This window comes from Talpa occidentalis, unplaced genomic scaffold (genome assembly GCF_014898055.3).
Source record: "Talpa occidentalis isolate TD23 unplaced genomic scaffold, MPIMG_talOcc4v2.1 talOcc4.4, whole genome shotgun sequence".
Taxonomy (NCBI): Eukaryota; Metazoa; Chordata; class Mammalia; order Eulipotyphla; family Talpidae; genus Talpa; species Talpa occidentalis.
Genome location: NW_023604295.1, coordinates 4,165,790 through 4,185,604, shown reverse-complemented (window position 1 = coordinate 4,185,604; position 19,815 = coordinate 4,165,790). Strand labels below are relative to the sequence as shown.

The 19,815-nt window shown below is 39.1% G+C and overlaps 1 protein-coding gene across 6 annotated transcripts in view; it reads left to right on the top strand.

The window, feature by feature from the left end:
- Positions 1–19,815, top strand: part of DYRK1A (dual specificity tyrosine phosphorylation regulated kinase 1A) — a 122,180-nt gene that overhangs the window by 30,517 nt on the left and 71,848 nt on the right. For 5 of the 6 annotated variants that reach the window (XM_054700275.1, XM_054700274.1, XM_037524948.2 and 2 more), the window contains exon 2: positions 9,548–9,633. The exons of the other annotated variant lie outside the window; for it this stretch is intronic. In XM_054700275.1, coding sequence (XP_054556250.1) covers positions 9,624–9,633 — 10 coding nt within the window. In that variant the 5' untranslated portion in view covers positions 9,548–9,623. The remainder of the gene's footprint in view (positions 1–9,547; positions 9,634–19,815) is intronic. 6 annotated transcript variants of the gene reach the window in all.

Here is a 19,815-nt window from a genome sequence, read left to right as displayed (position 1 = left end):
ATCTGACAGTAAATTCAGTGTTATTGTATAATTCATCTGTATTAGATGTCATGAAAAAATGCTGTTTTGTAGAGTAGGGAGATAAAAATCAAATATAATATGACTTTGGGTTTGGGGGTAAGCTGTCAGAACGTTTAGTTTTTTTTCCCAAGAGTGGCTGGAGAGTTGGTGGGTGTGCCTGGCAGCTGGCCTCTCTCACCTGGGCGCTGAGCAGTGTCCATGTCACTCACCTCAGCGCTGCTGACACCCAAAGGGAGCCCACCCCAAGGTGTACTACTGGAAAAACTATAGAAACCAAGCTTACTTAGGTAAATCTTTGTTGGTGACTTAAAAATAACTTTTTATGGAAAATAGTTTCCAAAGCTCCTTTAATCCCTTCTTTCCTAAAAGAGACACTAAAGAATAAAAACAGTACATTTTGCTCAGTCATGGTATGCTTAAGCTCTCGTCATAAAATGCATTGAATCTCTTTTTAGCTGCTTTTTGTCAAGTATCTCACTTATTTTATAGTTCAAAGAGTTGAACTTTCAATAGTTTTTTCTATATAGCCCATTTATTTTTTGCTTAAAAATTTTGAGTTATAGAAAACATAAAACATACTCCCAAGTGAAGAGAATAATATAGTGAACCTTTATGTCCCTCTCATTCTGTTTAGAAGTTATCGATATTTTGTTCACCAGGTTGCCTGGCATTTTCACTATAAATTGTGCCTTTTTTTTTTTTTTTTAAGATGTGTTTATTTATTTATACAAGCACTGGGCACAGTCAGAAGCGCGGGAGGGTGAGAGAACTCACCAGAGCCAGAGCGGGGAAGAGAACAGGCAGACTGACAAAGTACACTGCTGAGGGGAGCAGCGGGCATGGCAGGAGAGGTCTGTCACACCATGGGGGACCCTCACGGCGGCTAGGCGGGGATCGAACTGGTGTTGCAGAGGCTGCGGGCAGAGCCCAGTGCTCAACCGCTGTGCCACCAGGGGAGGCCCTAAATATAAATAGTGCCACATTTAAAAAATGCTCTTAGACAAGAGGATTGGTGTTTAAAGCAAAGAAAACCCATACTCTGCCCCAAACCTTATCTTATTATGGCTATTTATTTAGAGTTGATAACTGAATAAAATTCTTTAAAGCTCACATCTCAGTTGTTCTCTGTAACAAATACTAGATTGTTGTGCCTTTGTATTGAAATGAGTTATGGGAGCTGAACCACCGCATAGTCATTAGTTCTGCCAGGGGCTGCAGGTAGAACTTACTTGTACTGATTATCTTGTCTTAAATACTAGAAAATTTTAGCTCATTTGTTTCAACAAAGCTACCAGTAGAAGATATTTTGGGAGATGACTTGGTTAGATAATTATGATTGCTTCTCCATTGAGAGTGAGGAAGCTGGCCTTCTGCGGGTGAGATGAACGCGCTTTCATGTGCCTTTTGAGGCTAGATGCCAGTGTTTCCTCTGGTCCATGGAAGGAGTGGGTTAGGCTGGAATTGGGGTACAAGTGTGGCTGTGCAAGTTGAGGAGAGAGGAAATGTTGGGGAGGGGAGATGAAGAAGACTCATGGACCCTCCTGAGCCAGGAGGGTGGTGTTTGAGGAGTGGACCTTGCCCCTTGGCAGGAGCTTGCATTTGGGGCAAAGGTACAGTAGGCAGTAGATAGTCTGGAAAGGTGGCAGTGAACGATACGAAATAGAGCAGGATAAAAAGGCAGATGCATTCGAGCACTTTCTGTGCAATGTTTTAAGAGCTATAGGTATGCAGTGTAGGTTATCTGACAGTTTTATGGGATGATCTTCACTTTGTCGATGGGCACTTAGTAACCTAGGAGGTTAGAACCTTATGAGAGGTCAGCACCTGGTGTTAAACTGGGCTGTTGATCTGGAGCCTGGCAGCTTAGGGTCGTGATTTTTGGGGTCATTGTGGACAGCATACATCAAGCAGTATATTAACTGATTTTAGAAACAAGGATCCTGAATCGTTTATTCTGTATTGGAGTTCTAAATATTGCATGTCCTTAGAGGTTGTTCCTCTGCTTGCAGCCATAGCTAGAGTCCATGATGACTTTCTTGTTTAGATGGAACCTGAATTTCTTGTGCCCTTTTCCCCCTGATTATAAAAGATGTACTTACAAAAAGTTGTGATGCACTGGAAAGTAAAAGGAAGAAAATTAAAAATAATCTAGAACTTTATTAGTCAAAGACACTATTAATAATTCTATATTTTCTTTTGAGTTTTTTTCTGTGCATTTGTTTTACTTTTTTGAGACTGCTTAGAGTTCTTTCTGATATAATGCCTGACTTTCCCCCATATGTAATTATCCTCAAGCTTAAATGATTACATAATAGTTTATTATGTGACTATATCACAATGTGTCACCTTTTCTTTTAGTGAACATTGTGATGGTTTCAGTTTTTCATTTTTAATGACACGTGTTTATATATAAAATTTCTATTTTCTATCATGAAGTGAATATCTAAAAGTAAAGGATGAACAGAAGGCAAGAGACTGTAAATGAAACTTGAATTGTACTACCGAAAGGAAAAAACTATATAGGAACAATACTTAAAGTTGCCAAGGCTCATGTCTAAGTAGACTATTACAGATTTGGATCATAAATTGAAAAGCAAGTCATGAGATTTGAGCAAGAATAATGGGCTGAGGCTGGCTGGTTAGATTTGAGAAGAGAGGTTGAGTGTCTTGATGTTTTGTTGGAAGAGAAGCTGAGGACTAAGTCTGTGCCTGTGAAGAGTGCCTTGTGGGGTTGGCATACTTTTTCTGTACATTGTGAACTTAAGTTGGTGTAGAACCAGGCCCAGGACATGTTTATTCTAGTACATGATACAAGGGCAGAGAAAGATGGGGACCGAGGTGACTGCAGTGGGCGCAGAGAAGAATAGAAGTCGTGAAGTCTCCTGAAACCGGATAGGATTTTGTGAGACCATTTAGAGTGAAAGAAAGTAGTTTCTAGCAAGTCACTGAGGTGGTGGCTGGGAGAGGCAAGACAGGCTGTGGAGGGCAGGGTGTTGAGGTGGTCATGGGGCCTTTGCTGGCCTAGATAGTAAGAGGGTAGCGAAGAGAGAAGGGTTCAGAACAACCAGTTCATAGCCAGTCTTTGAAAAGACTTCTTGGAGGAAAAGATTAATAGAGATAGCAGCGGAGGGAGCGGGGGTTAGAACTGCATGTAACGTCTGTGGCGGGGCTAAGAGGAAAAGAGACATGGAATATAGAGGAAAACAGGCCCCTTAAAATTTCGGGCTGTGTGTTGAAGACTGTTGGAGGAGGGACCATTTCACTGTAAAGTTCCGTAGAAGTTCAGAGAAAACAAGTAAAATCCAAAGTCATTTTATTCATTAATATGCAAAGTCATTAATATGTGAGCTGTTAATAATAGTGTTTTTAATCATTTCTTGGCCTTGTTATTTTTCTGTATTTTTGAAATGCAAGGATAATTAAAAGCAGTGGTTTATAAAATTATATGTAATTATATGTATAAAAGTACATATAACCCACTAAGTATATGTGTGCATGCAGTTATATAAATTAATTATATATAATGTAAATTTTCTAATTATATGTGTGTATATATATATAAAGTATTTTATACATATAATACTTCAGACCCTTCTGTTGAGAAAAGTCAGTCTTTATCAGCAAGGAGAGAGCAGTGTTGTTCTCCAATGCCTTTCTTAAAAATTACTTATAAGAAGGGCTTAAAGGCTATTGATTGAATATATTCCTCCATAAGTGTCTGCTGTCTGGTAGCTAGACACTGCTTTGTAGAATACACACACGGATGAGGTCACCTCAGAGGTTCAGGTTAGGGAGGAAAATCTAACAAGGGTCACAGTAAGCCCTGTATCTCAACCTTGTATGATTTTCAGAGCTTCTGGAGGTCATTGGCTCACTACTTTTTCATTCCTCTGAGCTAGGATCTATTTGCATAATAGGTTTGGGTGCATCATGTGTAAGGGATATAATATCTGTGTAAGGGATATAATATCTGTAAGAAAGAACATCAACAGAAGACAAAAAAAATTGAAAATTTTGGTGTTTTGTTTATAATCTCATTAGCAGATGGGTAAAATGATCAGGCTCTGAGGTTCAAAATTTATGGTAGTGAAAAAAACACAAACAATCCAAGTGTCCCCCAATATTTACTTGCTTAAAATTGTGGCTGGCAGGCTTTGCTTTCAACCCTCTCACTCTGATGGGATTGGGCTTTGCCAGGGTAGCCTTGAGCAGGGACCACAAACAGGCTGAGGAGGAGCTGGACTGAGAGAGGGTCAGTAGAAGTGGAGTGGTAAGGGTCTCCCCGGTGGCGCAGCGGTTGGGCGCTGGGTTGCGAAGCTGCCTGCAGCCTCTGCAGCACCAGTTCGATCCCCGTCTGCTCCCCGGCCACCGGAGGAGGGTCCCACATGGCGTGCAGACCTCTCCTGCCGCCCGCTGCTCCCCTCAGCAGTGTACTTCGGTCTTTCTGCCTGCTCTGCTCCCTGCTCTGGCTCTGGTGAGTTATCTCACCCTCCCGCGCTTCTGACTGTACCCAGTGCTTGTATGAATAAATAAATAATAAATAAAATAAAATAAATCTTAAAAAAAAAAAAAAGAAGTGGAGTGGTAAGAACAGTTTGAAAGACCTTTCTCAGGTGAAATCCACATCAGCCTGACACTTGGGTGTGGGGGTCTGTAAGCAGCAGGAAAGCTGATGGGGTTCGAGTTGGGCAAATTCCGATGAGGATACCCTGAGCATACAGGCAGAGGATATATGTTTTCTGTCCTGTTTGTCCCTTTCTCCTTGTTTCTGAAGGGGGAGAGGAGTTGGGGAGGTGGGTACAGAAATAAGAGAGGACCTGAGATCAGTGGCTGCGTGAACTCAGCTTGCTTGGGGTGAGTGCTCTCTTCTCAGTAGCTATGTGCGCCTGGGGCCTCCACGTCACACATGCAGTAAAAACTGGGGAATGGTGAGAATTGGGATATTGAGGCTCAGTTTGCTGGGCTCTTGCCACATGGGCCTGGAACTCTAAAAGAGGCTTTTCTATATCAGCTTAATTCCGCCTATAACTAGAGTAGCACTTAATTTTGACTTTCAACAAACTTAGAAATGCATCTTCTGGAATTTTCCTATGCTCGTGATAGGGGTTTTTCCTAGTGTCTACTGTGTGTAGCAGTTCCTGAAAAGTTCTGTACTTTGAGAATTCTTGTTTGAGGAACTCGGAATACAGGAGAATGATGTAAATACTTTGACTAGAAAGTTTGTAGGAATCTGTGCCTGTCACATTTCCAGTCACTAAAGGAAGAGAGGGCCTAGCAAGTTTTTCTGCCCTTTTTTGCTCCATTTATTGTCGTGTCCTAACATTTGGTGCCTGATTTTGCCACATCTGAGCCCAGATGTGGTCCCAGAGAGGCCAAGGAACTCATCACCTTAAGTAGCAAAAATTTCGAGCAACATTTTTCTAATTCACTCAGCTCTTAGTTTCTGGATCTCTCTCCAGCACTCACACAGGGTCCTGTTGGTTCTTTTCATCCAGTTTGAGGAGAAATGGTCCCTCTCTTGCCTCTAAAACACAGGAGGGCCTACACACCCTGCCTTTGGAGTCCTGCAGCCTAGGGCCTGGCTGTAGGTCTTCATGTTCTTTCATCTGTCCCCAGCCTTCAGTGCAGAAAACCCCAACTTCTCTGCTGTTGCTTTTTACACAGTTTTCTGTTCTTCTTCTTGAAAGTTTTTTTTTTTTTTTTTTTAATTTCATCTTTGGTACCTGTGGTTGAGACAGAGTAATGAGCACATCAGCCGGAGACCCAGAGGTTCTCACATCACTGCACTTGTCTCGTAACCATGTCCATGATCCTCCCGAGGAGCTTCTTGGTGTGGTGCAGTGACCTTTGGTGTGGGAACAGAGTTCACAGCCAAGCCTTGGGCGGGCTGATCTCTGACCCTGGCCTCCTTGGCACTGTATGTCTGTTTGGCTGAGGGCCACTCACCGAGTCAGCCTCTGTAAGCGTCTCCGCTGAGTGGCTGGTGCACAGTAAGTGTTCAGCAAAAGTTCTTTTCCCTACAGTTCTCCTCATGATTTTGACTTGATTATCATAGTCTCAATTCTTGTGCTTTTGCCTTTTTCCATTTTCTTTGAGACTGTGACTACTCCTAGTGTGTGAGTGATACCTGTTCTTGAAATTCCCAGTTAGTGAAAGTAAGTTTTCTCTCTGCCATTTGACCATCGCACTGAGAATTAGTGTCTTTTCCCCCGTGATATATGTTAGCTATCAAAATCATGGAGCTTCCTTGTTTTCTTTTTCCTTTGATGCTTGGTTATTATTATTCTTGAACATGTATTTCTAAAATTATATAAAAAAAGAAGACATTTTCTCCAGTCCCTTATTCTAGTAGTAGAAGTTTATAAGGAAAGCTGGTCACAGTGAATAATTTTTAGCTAATCGTATTATAATTTTAATCCATGGAATCAAAGTTTAGATCAAGCAACTAAGTTTTCTTTGATTTCCTTTTTTTGGCCTCTTATTTTTTTTAGTACTTTAGTCTTATTTGGCATCTTCTGAACTATCAAAATTGTTTTTAAATCATACTGTACATTACAGTTGATCTTTTCCACTTAGGGTTAAGTTTTTTTAAATTGTGAAATATACATATAGGAATATATAACATATAAAAATGAAAGATAGTTAAAGAAATGTTTATTTTCACCCAAAAATAAAATAGTAGCTTCAGGACTTCTGACGCTTGTATCATTCTGATTATTTTCACCTACTGCTTATAATACTTTCCTCCTACTTTATTTAGAAACTAGATAAAATAATTTAGTTTTGTGTCATTGCAAAACATTGTGACATTAGCGAAAGCGTCACACCTGTCGTGTAACTCCTAAGTTTATCTGGACTTGTCCCAGCATGCTGCTGCCTCCTTCCCGTCACAGTCTTGTTGCTCTCGGTCTTTGCAGATAACTACTATTTTTATGACTCTCTGAATACCTGTCTGAGCTTTCTGTATTTAAACTCAGTCTGTTGAAATTCTATCCTTGAAGATGTGCTTCAGGTTAATTTTATGCAGTGGTTTTCAGACAGCTAAAAAATGGTTTGTCAGTTTTGCTTCAAGAACCACATAAACTCTGTTCCTAGATTGTTCATGGACCATTATATTGCCTTTGGCAAAATGTGAGCTAAGACATAACTGTGAAAGTTTTGGAGGATTATGAGAGGTTTCTGTGGTAAGGATAGTACATGCTTTTCATTAACATCTAAATTTACTCCATAATTTGTGAATGGCTACATTTATGGGGGCAAAAATGGGAAATTCACTGCAGGTTTTTCTCAGAAATCTTAAAAATTTTGGATTTTAAAGTTTCTTTAGAAAGAAAATTGTGTCTGTTGTTGCAGACCTAATATAAACATTTTTTTCCCCTGAAAAATCTGAAGGATATGAGCAGTAATCACTAGAATCTTAATGTAAAGCAGTTCAAGGTGATCAGTACTTAAGGAGTTTACCTTAGTATCAGATGGTTTAGTGTTGCATGTGTCAGCAGTAAATTTTGTAACTTGTAGAGATATTTTACCCTTTGCTAAAGTCTGTTTTTCAAATGAAGGATGGATTTTCTAAAAAATGACAGTTTTAGGGCCAGACAATTTTGATGTGTTTGATTCATAGTCCAGATGTGTTCTCCTGGTCCCCACTGACGGTCCATATAGCTCACCTTTTGATATTTAAAACAATAATGAAGTAATCTTATTTCTTATAACTTTTAAAAAATACTAATGCCATACTTGATTCAGCTTTCTTCTTGAAAGTCTTTTTTATATGAATATGTCCTCTGTTTCTATTGAAACTACTAAAGTGAGCAAGTTGTAGGTGAAGAACCTGCGGTAGAGACCCTAATGAATCAATTCACATTTTCTTTTCCTTTTGTCCATTCTAGAATTTTAAAGACTATGACAGAAAAATTGTAAGAAAATGATGCCATTAAGTAAAAATCTTTGATTGAAATATTTTTGCAAATAATGTATTTTGATACGTGCCAGTTGGTTCCATGATTAGGGTTTTATTTACTTCATACCATAGCAGCATCTAAACTAAAAAAGTGGCTCTTCAGAAATGGAATACGGATTATAGATGAAGATTTCAGATGCAGGCAGTTCCTAATTTACGAGTTATTCATACAGTCAGTGAGCTTCTCATCCAGGGAAGCATCAACTCTTAACTGCTATTTGGAGTACAAAATTTGAGCTTTTAAAGAATCTTGTCAGTTGAAAAGTAGGAGAAATAGGTGAAAAGCAAGTATTTGGGGGCAATAAATTGAGACTCAAATTTGTATTATGAGCTACTTACTTGCCTAAAAGCGTCTTCTTTCACACTGCCTCAGTAGTTTTTTACTTTATTTTGCAACACTATTAGAATTTTACCAGTTAGGGATTCATTTGGACTAACTAGCTTCCTTAAGGAAAATTGCAAATATTAAAGTGGATTATTTCAGCCCAGGCATTTTCTTCCCGTTGTATATCTGAAATGAGTTACGCTGAGGTAATAGGAGCTTTGGAGGGTAATTTAGGAACTACGCGGGGGGGAAAAGGACTAATTAAGCAGAGCGATTGTGATACCGTCATGTAAAGTGTAGGAATGGCAGGTGTCGGGTATTGTGGGAGTGCTGACAGTGGAAAAACCCTGGTGGTTAGTGTTTTTAGTGTTCTGTGCTGCTTTTGCAAGGTTCCCAATGGCCATGACCAGTAATAACTTTTGAGGTCAACAGATTTCTTTTACTAGTCTGGGAACTTGGTCAACATAGCTTCATTAGGAATTTTTATTGAATTCCATAGTATCAACTTAAAAATAAATCTGCATTGAATTCACTTGTGAGTTAGGTTTTAGCCTGAGCTCTTTGTCTCTCCTGCTCTTATCTCATGCTTTTCGTTGATGGCTATGGTGAGGCTGCTTTGCTTTCCTGTCAGTCACTCTCAGGCACTTGTGGACTTTGCTGGCCAGCCGTGGAGTAGCAGTGGTACAGCAGGCAGCAGTGCAGTGAGAGAACGCAGTAGATAAACTGGGGGAAGCCGCTCCGCACACACAGGCCATGGGGGTGTTGGCAGTTGGGTGGTGGGCGGTGGGCAGTGGGCAGTGAGCAGTGCCCAGTGTGTTAGAGCTTCGTTTACAGATAACACAGGTAGATGGACATGCTACCTTTTATGTGAACTAACTTTCAGTACTTGTGCCATGAATTCGCATTCATATTTTGTGAACTGATGGAGGTTATAAAATGTAGCTTTTTCCCAGAGAAATTATATAGAATAGTGGAGTATTGACTTTGTTTCTAGAAATACCTGAAATTTTCTTTTGTAGTGGGTGTATTTTACAACTGTTTTTCTCCCTGACACTGGAATACATTTTATATATAATTGATGTTATTAATGAAAATTATTTTCAAGTAAATAACTAAATGTTAATGAATTTGCAGTAATTTGTCTTAATGTTTTGGGGATTGTAGTGACATTAGATATTCCTCAATTGGGGTAATTGTCTTGCATCCTTATCTCTTATCATGATCTGTTTTTCTTCACACAGTGTTATAGTTTTGCTGCTGGACTCCTCCCTCCCTCCCCCCACCCCATCAGGATGATATGAGACTTGAAAGAAGACGATGCATACAGGTGACTCAAGTTTTGAAATACAGTAAAACTATGGCTGAGAGGATGTGGGAGCTGGTGCTGTAGTTTGAATGGGGGAGCTGTCTGATACCCAGCTTTAGTGCGGGTGATTATGCAGATCGATGAGCGTGGAGCAAGTGGGGGTATATCACACTTCGGTCATCGGTGACCTAGGTGGTGGTGATACAAATACAGCTTAGTATTTGTTACTGCTTGGTGTTTTCAGAAGTGGACGTTTGGCTGATACTGGGAGAATTGAAGTATGTCTGTTAAAAATAAATAAAAAATTCACCTGTAGGGTGGAATGCATGTTTCCCCCAAATCCCCGTTGAAAAAGAGCAAATCTTTTAAAGGCATAGGGAGGAGATGCTGACCCTTACATTCAGAATAGCGCACCCTTGTAGATGGTTTCTTTAGGAAAATGTGGTCTGGGATTCTGTGTCTGTCTTGTTCCCTCCTTTCTCCCGCCCCCTCCTCTTCTCCTGCCCCTCCCTCCCCTGTCCTGTCACTGTGTGTGTATAGGAGAAACAATACGCAGGCGCTTTTGAAGAATATTTTTGATTGCATTATAATTAGGAAAACATGGAGACCATTCCTTCTAACTGTTCAAACTCTTGAAAATACAATGTAGCTAATGAATAAAGTGCTGTTAACTTTTAAACATGTATGTTCTTAACTCAGGCTGATGTTTGAGGCATTTTGTTTTGAGGCTTGTATTTTGTATACTTACTTGATTATGAGCTGAAAACGTGTCTTTAACTGGAAAAGTAATTGCATTATTCTTGAATAGATATTTGATTCCATCACTGGGGTAGCTGTTAAGGTTTTTGTGATTTATTTTTGTTTTTGGTGATCTTTGGTTTTGAGAAGGAAAAGTGTTGCCATCTTTTGCTTTAGAAGTGGGATTAACCAAAATGTTTCAGGTGTGTCATTTTATATAAAGACATATACTTGAATTCATTTGTAAGTTAAATAAGAACTTGCTTTCAGGAGGGGACAGATAAGAAGTTGCTTTCATGGGGGGCTCAAAGGATCTGGTGGTAATACTCTCTGAAGGGTCAGGTGGCCCAGTGGTAGCACTCCGTGCCTTTCCAGGGGTGCAGACGGGCCCTTGCTGTGCACAGTGGAGCTCCGGGCATGCTGTTGACTAGGGACCAGTCAGCCTACGTGATACAGAGACTGAGTGTCACCATCCTAGAGAAATCTGCAGGAGTGTTCACAGAACATTTTAGTCTTTGAAGACCATTTTGTTACCAGATTTTCTAAGTTTGCCCTTTAGGTACAGCTAGTTCCTCAGCACCTGTCAGCTCCTGGCTAGTGCTGCGGCTGCTGTCTGTCCCAGGTAGATGCCCACTTCCCCCTGAGGTCAGCAGAAGAGCAGAGTTTTGGGATATCTCAGATTTGTCCATGAATATTTATGATTTTCATTCATGAAATTTTGAGGAGGCAGAGTTGCACTTTTACCTCTAGTTCAGTAGCTGTTTTTGTTTTTTTTTTTCCCCCCAGAAAGCTTATGGGTGACATCTAAAGAGTAAATACTGTTTGTGAAGGTCAGGAGTTAATTTTATGAATGCGAGAACACCAAAAGTTCGATGAGAATTAGATTTATCATGTAGTTTATCTTCCCTCTTTTTTTAAATAGATTTATTTATTTTTGCATATAAGAACTGGGGTGTAAGCCAGAGGTGCGGGGGTGAGTTGAGAGGATTCGCCAGAGACAGAGTGGGGAACAGAACAGGCGGATCTGCTGAAATCCACTGCTGTGGGGAGCAGCGAGCGGGACAGCAGAGGCCTGCTGTGCCATGTGGGTTGCTCCCTGGCCAGCTGGGGTTTGAGCTCATGCTGTAGTGGCCAGTGATAGCTTGGTAGTGCTGTCTTTAACCCCTGTGCCACCAGGGAGGCCCAGTTTAGCTTCTCTTAATCAGCCTTGTGTTCTTAAAAAATTACAATTTTAGGGCCTCCCTGGTGGCATAAGGGGTTAAGATGCAACCTATGAAGCTGTCTGCAGCCTCTGCAGCACAAGTGCGATCCCCAGCCGGCCAGGGAGCAAAGCACAGCAGACCTCTCCTGTCTTGCGCACTGCACTCTTCAGCAGTGTACTTCGATCATTCTGCCTGTTCTGTTCCCCACTCTGTCTCTGGTGAATCCTCTCCCCCCACCCCCCCCACCTCTGGCCTGTACCCCAGCTCTTGTATGCATAAATAAATAAATCTTTAAAAATATTAACAGTTCAGTGGCTTATAGGGGAAAAAATTTAAAAGGAAGCTGTGGCTCTCCCTGGTATATGTATTGGCTGTTGGTGTATTTCCCTTTTAACAATTTGAAAGTTAATAATTGTTTTTGAATATAGCATGAACAGTTTTTGTAGCCATCATTAATGCAGCCATTTGTTCCTGTGACACTTGCACATTGACTATACTTCAGCTGATAGGATTTGGACACACAAAAGCTTGTAAGGAGTTTCACTGGTGAATGCCCACCTCGTATGCCGCCCGTGCACGGGCTCGGATGGTAGAAAGGGCACTGATGTAGCCATTGCCTCACTGATCTTTCCAAAGCGAAAGCTTAATAATAGATTTTTATTGCACACCAAGCCAAAGCAAACGTTGATATATCTCTACTACTTGTGTATATAGGCAGTCCTGTACTTGTTTAATCCTAGTTCTTTCACATATTTTAAAATATAATTAGAATGTAAGTCTGTAAAATTGGACCAGTTTTAATTTGGGGGTAGAAGAGCCACTTGTGACATTATTTGGCTAGCATTTGGGTTGTACAGGCCAGGTTCTAGAATAGGCACTCTGCTGACAGCCCCCCGTGCTGGGACTCCAGGAACCGGGGGATGGTTCTGTGAACAATGATGCCATCGAGGGGTGTGATAAACGTTTAAGACTTAGCTTTTGAATTCCGGCATTTACAGCAAGCACAGAAAGCACTCTGGCTAACAGCATTCAAAGATGGCTTCACCTGACACCCACATGTTGACGTCAAAATCCTCGTTTCTCTTCCACTCTTCTCTCCCGAGCTGGTCTTGCCCGCACACGCCCCTCCTCTCCTGTTTATTCCCTCCAGTGGTGGGGGTCCCCATTCTACCCAAGCATACTGTCATTTTGGGGACCCTAGGAGCTACTCTTTATCCCTTTGAGTTAAGAGGTAACCAGATGTAGTTTATTTGGGATGTTAAATTGCTTACTTGTGATACTAATCTTGGAAAATGCACTGCCTGAGAGATTACTTGTACACTAAGTAAAGGCTGTGGTATGTTTTACAATTTATTTGGTGTAGAAGGCCCTTCCTTCCCTTTTACTTTTTATTTATACCCATTAATACCCAGTGGCACATTATTTGGGAAAAGTGTTGGACATAGCAGTTGATAGCATTCTTTGTTTTGTTTACATAAGCTCCTTTAACAACTAAAATTGTGTTTTAGCAGTAGTTCTAGAATATACACAATTACAACTCTTTGAGGTTGAATAACTTTAGAAATTTATTTCAAATTGTGCTGATTTGTTCATATATCTTTGTCGTATTTATCACATATATGAATTAAAGTGATTAAAACCTTTTGTATGTGGCAGGGTTTTAAGTTTTAGATACTTTGTAAAGCGTGAGTTTTGTGGGGCTAAGTTTGCATACTTCAGTCACTATGGGGTATGGCGTATTATTACAGAACAGCTGGAAATGAGATCTGTAAATTGAAAAAAAAATCCCATTCATATGCTGGTGCTTTGGAGGAATTTAAGGGTTTGTACATTTTAATATTTTGGTACATATTGACAGTTAGAATTGCCTCTTAGACTTGTGCTTCACATCAATCTGTGTCTCTGATGATTTTCTTATGTGTCTTCTTTCTTAGCTCTCATTCATTTCTTAACCCTGAGCTGTCTGATTGTCCTCTGAATAATTGAGCCAACTTACTTTTTGGTGAATGGTAAATCCAGTGGATTTATTTTTGCTCTTGGGATTTATTTTTCCTCCTTGTTTGTTAAGTAATACATAGCCACTGAAAAAAAATTGGAAATGATTGAGAACACACATAGAAAGAAGTAACCCCGAAGTCCTGTCCCTTGCGCCCTGGCGCGTTCCCTTCCACTTTTGTTTCCTGCCATTTTTGAGATTATCCTGAATTGTCCTTCAGATTGGTGTGCTTTGGTAGAATCTATTTTATATTGTTAGTGTTTTCTCTTTTATTGCATAGGGAAACATAAATGCTTCCCCTGTGCCATCAAAAATTCACGTTACTTTGAAATTGGAGAAAATCCAGAGTTTTTGGAATTGTAACTAGTTTTTGAGAGTGGACTACTGCAGAAAACTATTATAAAGTGTGCTGATTTGACACTTTTTTCATGGTGTGATCTTTTCCTAGTTAGCTCTCTTAGACATGAAGGTTTTTTTTTTTTGCCCCCACTTTTTTTCTTTTTTAAAGTACTAACATCAATGCATACACTTTTGGTTGCATCTTAAAATATTTTCTTATATTTGATTTTTAGGAGTTTAAATACCCGGTCATGGGGTTAGAAAAATTGTAAGGCCCTTGATGCACCAGAGTGGAAGCAGTGTGTGATGCTTACAGCATGTGTTTCACATAGGAGAAGACACACATTTATGGGAGAGATGATAGGAAGCCTGAGGTTAGCTGCATTACAAATTGGAATTTCTTAGACGTTAGTGCCTTTATTTAAGATCCAGCTGAAGGCCTGTAGATTCATAGTCATTATTTTAGGATACTTATTCAATACATCTCCAACCGAAGGCGCCAGTGGGAAGATGACAGCACAGCATAGTGTTTTTATCTCCACAACCTTCCCTAAAAACAGAATAATTGGTTAGCAAAACCAAAACTCACAGACACCTTTTGCAAGACCAGGCCAATAGCACCCCCACAAACCCTGAACAAGTGGATTGGGGATAGGGATCTAAGAACTTTTTAAGACCTTCCTGGTATCAACGTTTGGACAGAAGGATGCAGAAGGAAGCAGCAGGACCTTGGGTGGCCCTGAGAACCGGAGAACTGCAAGATAGTCACGAGGACTTCATGGAAAATGACGAGCAGGTTTGAGAGCTGCTGTAGAAACTGAGAGGTTTTTGAGTTTTCAGGACACAAGAGGCCCACAGTGTGTTCTGAAGGGGGGTTAGAACCATCTGCTCCCTATGAATTTTCAAAACTAAACTGTTGAAGCTCCCTTCTTGTTCAGAGTCCTCACTAAGTGACACTCGGAGTGGAATCCAGATTAAGCAGGATGGAGACAATGGGGATAAAGAAAAAAGGGCAGATAAAGTGTGGGATGATGAAAGCATGGGTGATCCTCTTCATGAGACTCTATTTCTGTATCCTTCATGGAAACAGAAGTGGACTCTTGTTGAAGCTGGAAAAGCTACTCCAGTTTCCCAAGTTTTTTATTTTACATGAAAATGAGCAACAGACAAGGATTGTAGTCAGATTCCCCACAGAGTTTTTTGTAAGAAAAAAGGAATTAGGAGCAGAATAATATTTCTGCAGACACTAAAAGCATGCCGGTAAGAAATGTCCATAAAGGGCCTCCCTGGTGGTGCAAGGGGTTAAACACTGCACTGTGAAGCAATCCACGGCCTCTGTAGCATGCGTTCAATTCCCGGCTGGCCAGGGAGCAACCCACATGGTGCAGCAGACCTCTCCTATCTCGCCCGCTGCTCCCCTTAGCAGTGTATCTCAGTCAGTCTGCCTGTTCTGTTCCCCGCTCTGCCTCTGGTGAATCCTCTCACCCCACCCACCGCATCTCTGGCCTGTACCCCAGCTCTTGTATGCATAAATAAATAAATCTTAAAAAAAAAAAAAGAAATGTCCATAAAACCAATGAAAACTATCACCTAACTTTAACGTTTCAAAATGAACCCAGTGAAAATTTTAAAATGATACAAATAATGAAAGAGCAACATAAATCTGAGTAAGGAAAACTTAGAAGTGTGATGATAGCTAAGGGAAGAGAAAAGAATAACTCATTTAAAAAATGAAGCCTAAATTGGAAGGAATATGAAAAAACACAATAGAACATTTCGTCAAAGGATGACTAGGAGAAAAAATTGAACAAAAATGAAGAAAAAGAAACATTCTAGAGAGTTGTGAGAGTTATTAAACACAGGCAAAGATTCTTCTATGTACAAATAGTAAGAGTCTCTGAAGAAGAACCAAAGTAACAAATCTTTTTTTTTTTTAATTTTTTTTATGATTCCCAATAGGTTCAATTTTAGATAGTTACTTTATTATTATTCATTTTTAAATTTTATTTTATATATTTTTACATCACTTTTCATTTTTGTACAATGTATGCATTTTAATCTTGGTTATGGTCCTCATAAAATTCCTACCACCTTTGTTTTTGTTTTTTTTTTTTTTTTTTTGGTGGGACCCTCGCCGGCGGGGAATGAACCGGTGTTGCAGATGCTGTGGGCAGCCTCTCAGCCCTGTGCTCAACTGCTGCGCTACCAGGGGAGGCCCATCACCACCCTTGTTTTGATCTCCTTCCCCCCCCGCCCCCAGTGTGTCTCTGATTTATAGTTGCTTTTGATTTTTACTTTATTATAATTAGTCTTTTTCCTGATACCTTATTTAGGATTTCTAAGTTCCTGCTATGAGTGAGACCATCCGGTATTTTTCTTTTTCTTTCTGGCTTATCTCACTGAGCATGATCCCTTCTAGCTCCATCCATGTTGCTGCAAATGGCATGAGTTTATCTTTGATTGCAGAGTAATAGTCCATGGTGTATATGTACCACATCTTCTTGATCCAGTCATCTATTTTTGGGCATTTGGGTTGTTTCCATAGCTTAGCTATTGTAAATAGTGCTGCAATAAACATAGGGATGCAGGTGTCCTTTTGAATTAATGTTTTTTGTGTCCTTTGGGTAAATACCTAGGAGTGGGATTGCTGGCAAAATAACAAATTTTAACAAATACTAATTATAACTCAAGTTTCCTGGAATTAGAAAACAAATTTCCTTATGTTTGGGGAGAACTTATTGTGTACCTGGATAAACTGATGCAGAAGTGACCCACATGTTGATATATTGGGCTTTAAGGATACCTCTTGGGATATCAAAGCTGAATCTAAGTCATTATTAAGAAGAATATTTGATAATCTGATTTTGTCACAAAGCTTTATGCCAGGAGTTTTATATCCAGCTAAATTGTCTTAAGTATAGAGGCAGACAAACTATAAGGAACACAGTATGAATTCGGGACTATTGTTTTTATGAGCACGTTTTAAGGAATTTACCAGAGAATAAATGCTGGCAATCAAAAAAGCTACAGGCATATTGCTTATAAAGGGAGCTTTAGATATTTATGGAACTTAAACTGAATGATGGATATGAATGAGTGTAATGTGTAATGGTTTTATTCTTTGCAATGAAGCTACAAAACACGTGATAAAAACTCATAGAGTTGCTGGTGGCTTCGTAGTTGTTAAAGGGAAGTAAAAGGATATTCCTTCAAATAGATGCTTCCTTCAAATACACACTATAATCCCTCATAGTGTGAATAGTGCAGAGTGCATGCACAGCACTTGTCAGTGGATGCCCTGCCTTTTATTACTGTTTGCTTCTGTCCAGTTGTTGCCATATTGCGTATGCATATTCAAAGCTCATATTTTCTCAAATTTCTCCTTTGAGATATTGATAGGTTGTCTTAAATTACATGTTTAGGTCTCAGTTTTATTTGTTCTGCCTGTATTATTAGACTTAGAGTCAATTCAAATTCATATTTCATTTACATTATTTGAAACTTCTGTTGAAGGAGTCATTTATTAGGCATTGGCATTAAGCTGACTTTTCTACTTATCTGCCACTACTTTGTGGCCCATGATTTGGACTCTGGAATTATTGAGAAAGGATTTGCAGGAACAGGGTGGATAAGGAAAAATATGCCAGGGACAAAGGGCTTTTTCTGGGACCAAGTTAACTGTTTTTTGGAAATCAAGGCTAGCTGTTTTTCACATTGATGTACTTGAAGTGATTGTGTAGCATTCACAAATGAATCTAGTAATACTTTGTTTTAGTTATGCAGATTTATATTTGAAAGATACCTGGGGGCGGGGAAGGAGATCCTAAAAACAAGAAAAGATATCTGAAATACTTTAAAATCTTCCTCATGTTAAAAAACATTACAATTTGCATTTTTCCTCGTTCCCTGAGGATTGAAACTTCTTCCTACCCCTTACCTTTTTAATAACTAAATTCTATGTGTATGTATAAACATCCCTTTGAACATAATAGTCATACCATAAAATTAATTTTGAGTAAATTTGAGTTTTCAGTGAATTTAATATGTCTGTAGCTATCACATCACAATCCAGTTTATAAAAGTAATTCAAGTTCAGATAGAATTGTTAGGTGGAGAAAATAACAGTCACCAATAATCCTAACATTCAAAGACTATCACTAAGATTTTATTGTATATTGCTTATTTATTTGTATGTGATTCCTTCAGACTGATAATTTATGGCACAAAATTGGGGCTGTGTTTGTACCTACTCCAGTCATCTTTTAAATGTAATCATTTCTCCATTGATATTATTAAAGCCTCATTTTTTAATGTTTTTTTAATAGCCTCATTTTAAGTGGCTAATATTCTACAAATCAGTTACTATTTAACCTATTCCCCTTTGTTGCTAAGTAGTTCATAAATAACATTTAAGTGAGAACATTATTGTGGCAATCTTTGTTCATCTTTCATTTATTGCCTTAAGTCCAATTCCCAGATGTTGCAGTTGTTGAGTTAAAGATATGCATGTTTTTAAGACTCTTTAGACATATTTTTAAATTAAAATTTAGGTTTCTGCCAGCTACACATCAGAATTTTCCCATACTTTGAAATGTAAAAATGTTTTTGAAAACTTTATTTATTTAAAAATGTTTGGATATTTTAAAATGTTTGCTGAGTTGATAGACAAATATAACTTAATAGTTTGCGTTTGTTTGACTATTAATGAGATTGGTTTATGTTATGCATATGTTCTGTGAATTTCCTTTTAATTTTTTTGCTGGTCTTTCTCTTTGTTTTGTTTTCATTTATTGTTTTCCTCATTGAACTCTTACTATATATGCCAAGAATTGTTTTAAAGGATTTACATTTATTAGCACGTTTACTCTTGCTGGTGATGCTGAGAATATGTATAATGATTAACCCAACCAGAGCAGAGGGTAGCCTGCCTATGCCACACTGCCAGAAGGGGATGGAGCAAGGGTGCAAACTCCCTACTCTTAGCCCCCGTGTTCCTGCTGGTTCCTTGTTACTAAAAACAGTTTCCTGTTTATATATGTGCTTTAGTTTTGCTCAAAGTATCATTTATGTAGGAAGTTTTAAGATTGTATATGGGATGGGGACTGGTCTTCTTTATTAGTGTAATGCCTGGCACATAATATAGAGAGTCTCAAATATTTGTTGAACAAATGAGAATAAATTCATTAACAATCTGTTGATATTGGTGACCTTTTATTTTGTATATTATATTTCCTCTTTTAAAGGGATTCCCAAGGGCTTCATAAAGAATTTGCTCTTGGGTTTTATAAGATATAAGAGCTTAATCTGTATTAGTTTTTCTAGAAAGTCTGTGGAGTAATTAACTGCTTTGAAAGGGAACATGTTCTTAAGCAAATAAGAGTTGTGAAGAATGTATGTTATCGATAATAATTTGAAAGTAGATTCAAGTGAAATAAAATACTTTTGTTTTAGGAATAATTTGATGGAATTTGTTCTTTGTCGTTTTAGAAAATGAATAGATTTGTCCATTTTATAAAAGGTTTTGTGACTAAATTTTGGCTTAAGAAGGTCTTTTAAAAGGAAAGTCCAAACTAAGAAAGCTGATTTAAAAAGCTGTTATTGCTTAAGGTATGGGTAGTATAGGCCCGCTCCTCTCCAGAGGTGTGATTGAAGATTTTCCTGAGTGCTTTCCTCCTGTTTTCTTGGGGGGTTGACAACAGACTACTCAGAGCTCCTCTTTAGTGTGACCGAGCCCTGTTATGTCTGACACTAGTCTTGTGGTTGATTTCATTTGTGTGATTCCTCACTGCTATTTCAGTGCATATTTTGGAGAATGTGCACTAGTTTGCTTAGTATACCTGCTGCTTTAGATTTTCTTGTTAGACAGATTCTCCTCCCCCAGCCTATTGAGCTGAGCCTCAGGTTGTGGTGTCACTTCTTTCTCTTGCT